Source organism: Salvia splendens, chromosome 21 (genome assembly GCF_004379255.2).
Source record: "Salvia splendens isolate huo1 chromosome 21, SspV2, whole genome shotgun sequence".
Classification (NCBI taxonomy): Eukaryota; Viridiplantae; Streptophyta; class Magnoliopsida; order Lamiales; family Lamiaceae; genus Salvia; species Salvia splendens.
Genome location: NC_056052.1, coordinates 11,978,561 through 11,987,684, shown reverse-complemented (window position 1 = coordinate 11,987,684; position 9,124 = coordinate 11,978,561). Strand labels below are relative to the sequence as shown.

At 38.9% G+C, this 9,124-nt stretch overlaps 1 protein-coding gene across 1 annotated transcript; it reads right to left on the bottom strand.

The window, feature by feature from the left end:
• LOC121785263 (rab3 GTPase-activating protein non-catalytic subunit-like) lies at positions 1–3,535 on the bottom strand. Its single transcript, XM_042183651.1, has 8 exons — positions 3,150–3,535; positions 2,430–2,564; positions 2,028–2,216; positions 1,709–1,770; positions 1,186–1,343; positions 870–1,018; positions 567–710; positions 1–274 (listed from the first exon to the last, which is right to left on the bottom strand). Exons 1-8 carry the CDS (start codon positions 3,519–3,521, stop codon positions 89–91), a joined length of 1,395 nt encoding a protein of 464 aa, XP_042039585.1. The 5' UTR covers positions 3,522–3,535; the 3' UTR covers positions 1–88.
• Between the last annotated feature and the right edge of the window lie 5,589 nt (positions 3,536–9,124).

Genomic DNA, 9,124 nt, shown 5'->3' with positions numbered 1-9,124 from the left:
TTACCATAAAAAAAAAAAGAGGCTATATGATTAGACAAATTTTAAGCATTCTATAAAATTGGAAGAAATTGCTTGATACAAGAGTAGATTAGTGAAGAAATCGATTAAGAAGAGATATTTGGCCAGAGTCTCCATTCAAGAAGAAAACTTCCAACGGAACATAAGAAGACGAAGATGATGTTGCGGAACTGAACCTGTAAGTTGGTTGAAGTATTTTACTGCCTTTAGGGCATGGAATGGTTAGAAGCCTATGACCGGTTCTCATCTGCCACACCTACAAGGAGAGAGTAAGGAACTTCCCATCATTGTAAGTTAATCCAAAATAATTACACAATCAATAAATGCAATAAACTGATACTAGATATACGTTGGAAAAATCCTTAGGTTACAGAGAATTCAAGACGATGGCAGAGTATGTTGTTGTATTGTTTCATGTTCATGTGTATTACGCAGTTGAAGATGCAGGTTTATAGAAAATGCACGAAACCAGCAATTAGTAGTTTAGATAAAAGGAAAGTCAGGGGACAGAAGGAGATTAGAAATGCCAGTATTCAAGAGAAATATACCTCGACTATTCCTTTCCGTGGTGCATGGATTGCTAGACACAGACAATAATCACTTTTCGTATGCTCATTATAAGCAGGACGTGAGGCAGCTTGATCTTTACTGGCAAGCATCTCTACAAATAAACAGCTTGCATCCCGATATCCCTGGAGAGTAAATTAAAGTTGGATGTATTACACTGTGGTCAAGTATAAAGAGCTTGAAACAGGAACTGGAAATGATAGTCTAGAATTTCAGTTCTCGAAATCCAGGAATCAGGCAGATTTATTGGAAAAAAGAATAAGCTAATGTAAATTGTCAGGTACCTTCCATAATCGCACAACAACAAGAGCCTTAGTGTCCAAGAGCAAAATACGCCCCAGTGAATCCGTAATTGCAGCCAAAGAACCACTAGGTGACAGTGTAAGCTTCTCGCCCTTCCTTGGGTGATCCTTCAGACATGTCAGAGGAGAGGCTGGTACCAAAGTGACATTGTCAGAAAACAAATCCAGCAAAAATCTTAGATAACCAGAGAGTACAAAGATAATGAAAATAATTTACATTACTTGCAGATATTTCCTTCAGTGACAAAAAAAGCTAGTGATTCAGATAGTGGCCAAAATTTACAGGCAATTTTCTCACCTCCGGCAAATGGTTGAGACTTAGGTTTTGTTTTTTTTGAATTGTTTGGTTCACTACGCCAAATCAATTTCGAGAGTGAAGCTATTGTTGAAAATGTGGCAGGCACAACTTTTGACAAGATTGCTCCCACTAGTGATCTGCTCTTGTCAACCGAAAGCCTTCAGCAAAGTAAAATCAACTATTAAAATTAAGAAACAGAAATCAAGGCACTTTCAACCATTAGGTCGAAAGATGGAAAAAAATTAGAATGAATATTTCAAATGAAAGAAGTTATTTTATACTCACTCCGTCCCCGTCCCAAGTTAGTTGAGTCATATTCCATTTCGGGTTATCCCAAGTTAGTTGAGTCATTTCTCTTTATAGCAAAAAAAAATGTCTAATCACTCTTACTTTATTCTCTCTTCTGTTGCCTGCTTTATTCTTCTATTTATTTTACTTCATTTAACCTACTAAACACAATTTTCTTAAAAACGTCTCAACTAACATGGGACGGAGGAACTCTACATTTCAAAACCTAACTAACCTAAACGCTGATATGACAGCATCATCTCCGATGGTGACTGCACAGTAGTAGCGCTGACTTGACTGCCAATAAAATCAGCTGAATTCAAATGCCAGATGAATTCAGAAACATCCCAGAATGTCACGAATAGTATAAAAATCCACAACATTGTGGAAGAAGAACTTCAACCTGGGGAAAGTAGACATTCAAGGAAGAAGCAGAAAAGAAGGGACTGGAACTTTTGTTTTCATATGTACTAAACATCGAAAGCATAGAATGATATTCGGTGATCAACAGTCTTAGTTTATATATTGAGTCTGATGTTTGACTAGGTAACTACCTGGATTTCCATCAATGGCGGGGGCATGACACCAGTTATAGCAGCATCAGCACATACTCCATACTTGCTAACATTCCATAGTTGGTAAGGAAGGCTCCTAACTGGGTTCCCAGAATTATCCTGAAACATATTGAAATCCCGATCCCAACCCTGTGAGCCTGATTCTTGAAACCACTGCTGCAGCAGACTCTGCATTTCATAAAAGCTGAGTAAATAATACAACTTGAACGTATGTTATCTTAGAGTAAAGAGAAGAAAGAAATCCGGGATAGTCCCCAGTCTGCAAAGAACAATCTGGCAAACGCTCCGAAAAGGAGAAAATCAGGGAAATGAAATCAGATACCAAGCATGGTTCAGAGCATGCGCATGAGAAAAGTAAAAATAACAACAAATTACAAGTACCTTAATATCAGATCCATCAAAACGAGCAACTACACCAGGCATTACAACGCAAACCTCCTCTGACGATGTATCTTGTGTCAGGTCTTGCTTAATCCCACGGACCCTTATCTTAAGAATCTTTGCCGGGTTCACGATCTGCAAACACCATTAGCCGAAAAATCAAGCAATTTAAGCTGGACTCTAGATAACCATTCATTTCCTAATAAACAGATTACAATATACATACATCAAGCAGGGCTTTAAAATTGACCAATCTCAATGATTAACGTGGTCATGCGGACAACTAACCGTAAACTTCAAAATAGCAGCCAAAAACATACTCTCTCTGTTCCCTCATAGTTGAGTCATTTTTTCATTTTAGAAAGTTTACTCATAGTTGAGTCATTTCCTTATATAGTCACTCTCTTACTTTTTTATCTATCTATTTAACACACTAAACTTCCATTTCTTAAACTCCGCACCAAAAAGTTCCGCCTCAACTACGAGGGAATGGAGGGGAGGGGTACCTTAATTCCAACACTAAACAGCAAACAATGAGATGCAACACTAGCGTGGACTAATTTAATTATGCAGCTACAATATTCCAACAAATCTCAGAAATAGATAAACTAGCTCAAACATCGGCCAACATCGTCGAAAAACGAATAGCTCATCCAATTATCTACACCGCAAAATAATCAATTCGGTAACTAAAGAGCAAGTAGAGTCTGTGAATGGCACCTGTCTGAGGATGAGACGACCGTGGATCGAGAAAATCATAAGATAACCACAAGAGGTGCCGACGGCGAGAACTCGGATGTCGTCGTCGAAGACGAGCCACTCAACGGCGGAGATGTACTCGGCCTCGATCGGGGAGAGCTCTGGTATGATCTTTGAGGCCCGATTTGGGTCGGTATCGGATCCGCCGTTGATCGATTGAGACCAATTGAGGATGAAGATCGATGAGCGGTTGGCGAGCGCGATCGAATTGGTGTCAAGGGAAACAAGGAGATTGGGGTTTTCCACCAGCCATCCTTGCTTTCCTGCGCCGACAGCCGACAAATCGGCGCTGGCTATACTTCCAAGCTCTGTCGTGTGATTGCGGCGTGACATTGCTGGGAATTCACGTCGAGATTTTTTTGACAACTCACACAAAAAATAATTTAAATAATACTCCCTCCGTCCCCTAATAGGAGTCGTTGTTTGACCGGGCACGAGTTTTAAGAAATGTAAAGAAAATTTGGTTGAAAAAGTTAATGGAATGTGGGACCCACTTTTTTATATTGGTTTTATAATAAAATGTGAGTGGAGTGGGTTAGTGGAATGTGAGACCTACTACCATTTATAGTAAAAATGAAGAGCGACTCTTAATAGGGGACGGCCCAAAAAGAAAATTAGCGACTCTTATTCGGGGACGGAGGGAGTATCAATTAGTGTTATTCTATAAATTAATTTTTATATTTGAAAATAAATATTGGTCTTTTTATATTTGACACAACACGATAATCTGACACGAATCAACACAGAATTATTGAGTTTAGTGCAAAGTTTGTGTCCTTATCAGATTAATCCGTTAAGAACCTGATAATTTATTTCAGATTGGATTCGGTGATAATCCGTTAAAAACCTGATAATTTATTTCAGATTGGATTCGGGTGGGATGTGATAACTCATTAAGAAATACTCTATCCGTCCCACTTAAGATGACACACTTTCATTTTTAATTTGTCCCAAATAAAATGATACATTTCTATTTCTGCAAACTTTCTCTATCCAATTAATACATTAAACCATTTTTTTCTCTCTCCAATTAAATATTCAACTCTCTTTCTCTCCCTTTAATACTTAAAATCACATTTTCTCTCTCTAATTAAATACATTAACCTATAACTCTTAAAATTCCACGCCGACTAAGAAATGTTTCATCTTAGCCGGAACGGAGGGAGTAATGTTATTATTTTTATTATTATTTAAAAAATAGTAATGGTCAATTTTGGTCATATGACCAAAATACGATTTTGGTTCAAAACATTTACATTTTGAAAAATGGGTCTATAACAAATGAAATCCTTGTCGAAATGGTCTTTTTTCACGGTTTCGTCAAAAACTAACGGTCAACGCTAATTGCACAAAAAAGAGTAAATGCCAATTTTGGTCCAAAACATTCAGTTTTTGAAAAACAAGTCCATAACAAATGAAAATGTCGCCGAAGTAGTCTTTTTTTTACGATTTTGTCAAAAAACTAACGATCAACGCTAATTGCATAGTGGCATGACCGTTATTTTTTTGACGAAACAGTCAAAAGAGGACCTCTCCGACAAGAATTTCATTTGTTATGGACCTGTTTTTCAAAAAAGTGAATATTTTGGACCAAATTCGTATTTTGGTCATTTGTTTAGGATCAAAATTGACCTTTACTCTTTAAAAAAATATTTTTAACTTTTATTTTCTAATTTCTTGTAAAGCAGGTTTAAATTGTATGAAACGGATTTTTATCGTGTAAATTAGGTTCAAAAATAAGGTTTAATCGTGTAATATCATATTATAATAGTGTAATATTAAGTTCGAGTCGTTACGGGTTCGTGTTGGGTACGGGTCGTGTTCGTGTTCCGATTTACAGTTTCCTTAACTTGCTGGGTTCTGAGGGGTAGTTATCAGGTTGACCCATAACGACCCAAAACACACGATTTGCCACCTCTATTTTCTGTTTTCATTATACTCCATCCGTCCCCCAAAAATTGACAAAGTTGTATATTGCATGAGTTTTAATGTAGAATTGAGGACAGAGGGAATATGGCACGACCAAAAATGAAAAAAACTAGTCTATTTTGGGGACGGAGGGAGTATTATCCAATCACACTTTTCATTCTATTTTGTCAGACTTAACTATTTCACCTAAATTCACATGTCATTTAAGAATATGGTCACTTACTTAAATATTCCCGCCGTTCATGAATAAATGTCTCATAACTGAATGGCACAAATTTTAAGAAATTGTTTGACTTTATAAAGTAAAGTGAGTAGAAAAAGTTAATGGAATATGAGACCTACTTTTATATATTGGTTTTATAATAAAATGTGAGTGGAATGAGTTAATGGGATGTATGATCCACTTACCAAATATAGTAAAAGCGAAATGAGACATTTATTGGCGAACAGACGAAAAGAAAAATTAGACATTTAATGGCGGACGGATGATATAGAATATAGGGAATACTCTATGGAAGATGATCCATTCCTTGAGCAGCACAGGTTTTTATGTAACTTTAGTTTGCTTGTTAAGTAGAGAAAATAAAGTAAGAGGGATAGAATAAAGTAGAGATAAAGTGTTTGTATTTTTGGTGATGAGTCATCTTAGTTGAGATAAACTAAAAAGAAAAGTGAGTCACCTTTAGTGGGACGAAGGAAGTTGTCACGACCGCACTTTGTTAAGGATAGCAAAAGCGGGTAAACCACGATTCATAAGAAGGATTAAAGGAACGGGGAAAGAAAATGGGTAGAACTTGAGAATCTACACAATTTGCTAAGTCAAACGATATCATCAAATAGATGCCAAGTACTCAATTACATGGTCATGAAGATAAAATAAACATATCATCAAAATAAATTAGAGTTCGATGGTGAGATTCTACGAATTTTTACTTAGCAAAATACAGCGGAATGAGTCCTTACTAAACGACTTTGTGTATGAAGACACGAATCGCCGAGAAATCCACTTGATTATTTAATAGCATCGACTCCGATCAATTCCTCATCCACCTTGACGTTCAACCTGCACATTTATAAATACATGCAGGGCTAAATACAGGAGTACTCAGTGTACACGTACCGAAAAGCAATACATTATATAGTTGCCAAGCCATCAACTGTAACACACGGGGGTTTTCTTAAAAGGTCCGAGCTTAAATTCTTTGTGAGCTTAAAAGTTCGATTGATCAATCTAAGTTCTTCAAAACTCATACCATATCTGAAAGTCGTGTACCGAGAAGGTGGCCACCTCCCACGGACACCATAGCCGGCCAACCATCTTGGATGGCTTACAGCCCTCGAGCACATTATTCCAAATAGCAATGTTTTGGGGTAGCCGAAACCAACAAGCACATAGCCCAACAGATAGGCCTAAAAAACAAACATTTTATGGCATGACAACAACTTGAAAAAATCACAGCTCCATTTTAAGAAAAGATGATACTCCATCCGTCCCATTGAAGATGACCCACTTTCCATTTTAGTTTGTCTCACTCAAGATGACCAATTAGTAAAAATGGAAATACCTTTTATCTCTACTTTATCCCCTCTCTCTTACTTTACTCTCTCCACTTAACACACAAACACAAAATAAAGCTACATAAAATCCCGTGCCGCCCAAGGAAGGGGTCATCTTCCTTAGGACGGAGGGAGTATATCATAATTTCACAAGTATTTGATTTATATCCACACTAATGTGCTGGATATTAAAAGAAAGCTCACTTGGTATGCTTATCTTCAAACAACAATTCTCGTGTTGGCCTCAGTTGCCCTTGAGTAATTTATCCTTTGAAGATAAATAGCGTAGCACGCTAATTAATACTTGAATTATTTCTCTTGAGAAAAGAATGCATGCATCCTATTGGATAACACCAATATCTTAGTCTTGACTTATAGGATTTCTAATCCTACCTCGGGCTTCACTACTTCGTAGGATTTAATTATTCACTTTACTAAATTCGGAGAATTTCTATTTTCTCGAAAATAATCACTTGGGCAATTATCTATTAAACGTGGGTTCTTGGATATCCCTTCTATTTCTTTCTTCGGGTTTTCTTTAGGGCCGCCCATCGTCGCGGGGCGACGCCGGTCAGTCCTTCGCGTCTCCAACTTTAACATTTTCCACGACCTCAGAAACTTAATAACTTATCCGGAATTAGTTAATTAAGCATCAAGCTCAACTCTTAAATTAATTCCAACCTCACATAATTGAATCACCGAGCGCAACAACTAGAATCCTCGGTTCAAAACAATTAACCTCTTGGCCCAACAACTAAAAATAGTAATATCCCATTACTCCATTTATTTTATTTAGGCACAAGCTAAATTAAATTGTAGTCCATGTTAGGGTTTTGTATACTAGAAATCACCTTTCGAGTGATTGGATACTGTAAAACTCTAATTGTTATTTTCCAATAAATGCAACATATTATTTTTTGTCATAATGTTATTATGTTTTACATTTAATGGCTGTTTATTGCATATTTAAATGTATAAGCAAACGTAACAAAGTCTAAGTCTTTTTTTAGTAGACCGGTTGTGGGCGTCGTCCAATTTAGTAGATTAAATGCAATTAAAGGAAACCCGGGATACTTGTAATTACGGATTTGGAAGGCAGTGCAATATTACTTCTGTAGTGGCTGCTTGTAATATTTCAATATAAGCTTATATTAAATTGTGGGTTCAATTTAATTGGTAAAAAGCTAATTGGGTGAGGTCTATTCCAAATTCTTCCTTAGATCCCTGACTGGGCCCAATATGTGACTTAATATAAATAGGAGAATAAAGGAGACAGAAAAGACACATTATTACTCTATCAAATTTTCGTCCCCCTCTAAGAAAGAAAGAGCTCGAAATTTTGCCTCCTCCGTGAGCTGAGTTTTGTCTTCATTATTCAAGTCCTAGTACGTTGGTGAGATTTGCCCACACAAATATCAGCGTATAGTCCGGGACACCAGTCAGAAGATCCAAGGTCGAGTATTGAAGATCCTCACGTGGAGACGGAGCAAGCCATCATCGATTCTTGATTGAATCAACGAGGTAAATTGGCTAATTCCGTAGTAAGCATGTTTTAGGGATTTTATATGCTAAAGTATGTTTTAATTCAAGTTATGAGCATGATACATGTGATAATTACGCAAATAGAATTTGTCAAAATAATCTGCTAAATAGATCAAATTTATGTGATCATTAAATGTTGCACGCTTCCGCTGCCAACCCCTTCAATTGGTATCAGAGCCAGTCTTTGGCTATGATTATTTGGATTTAAATTTCGCGAAATTCATGTATGCATGCCCAATTTGATTGCGAAGAATGTTCTTGTGTTTTGTTTAATTTTTATGCATGTTGAACTCAAGAACTATCGAATCAAATAACTTGAATTGCTCGAACGTACCACGTGCGATCGAGATAGGGATGTCGAGACAGTGGGAGCCTGGGACTCGCGATCACGGGGCGATGCGCAGGCGAGCTAGGGCTCGTGCGCGCCGCAGGCCGAGACCGCATGACCCAGACGCACCCGAGTCAAGGTCGACACAGTGGAAGGCATGGTGCGGCAGTTCGAACGAGAACGTGCCGAGGCGCCGAGCCGCCAGACCGAGAACCCTAGGCGGAAGGGTCGAGAGGGATGGCGGCGCTGGCCGAGAGCAGCCGCGCTGTCGCGCGAGCTGCTGGCCGGGAGCGCGCGCCACCCAGACAATCAGATAGGCCGAGACGGGGGTCCGAGCTGGCCGAGAGCAGGCGCGCCACCGTGCGCCCTGCTAGCCGAGAGCTCGAGCCGCCCGACGGAACGCTGGCCGAGATGCGTTGGCACTCTACGGTCAACACATCCGAGACGGACGTCGAGAAGATGACCGAGAGGCGCGCGCCTGGCCGAGAAGCGTCGGCACCTGACGAGCCGAGACGGGGACTCGCCGCTGGCCGAGAGGAGCCGCGCCTTAGCGCACGCTTCTGGCTGAGACGCTGGTGAC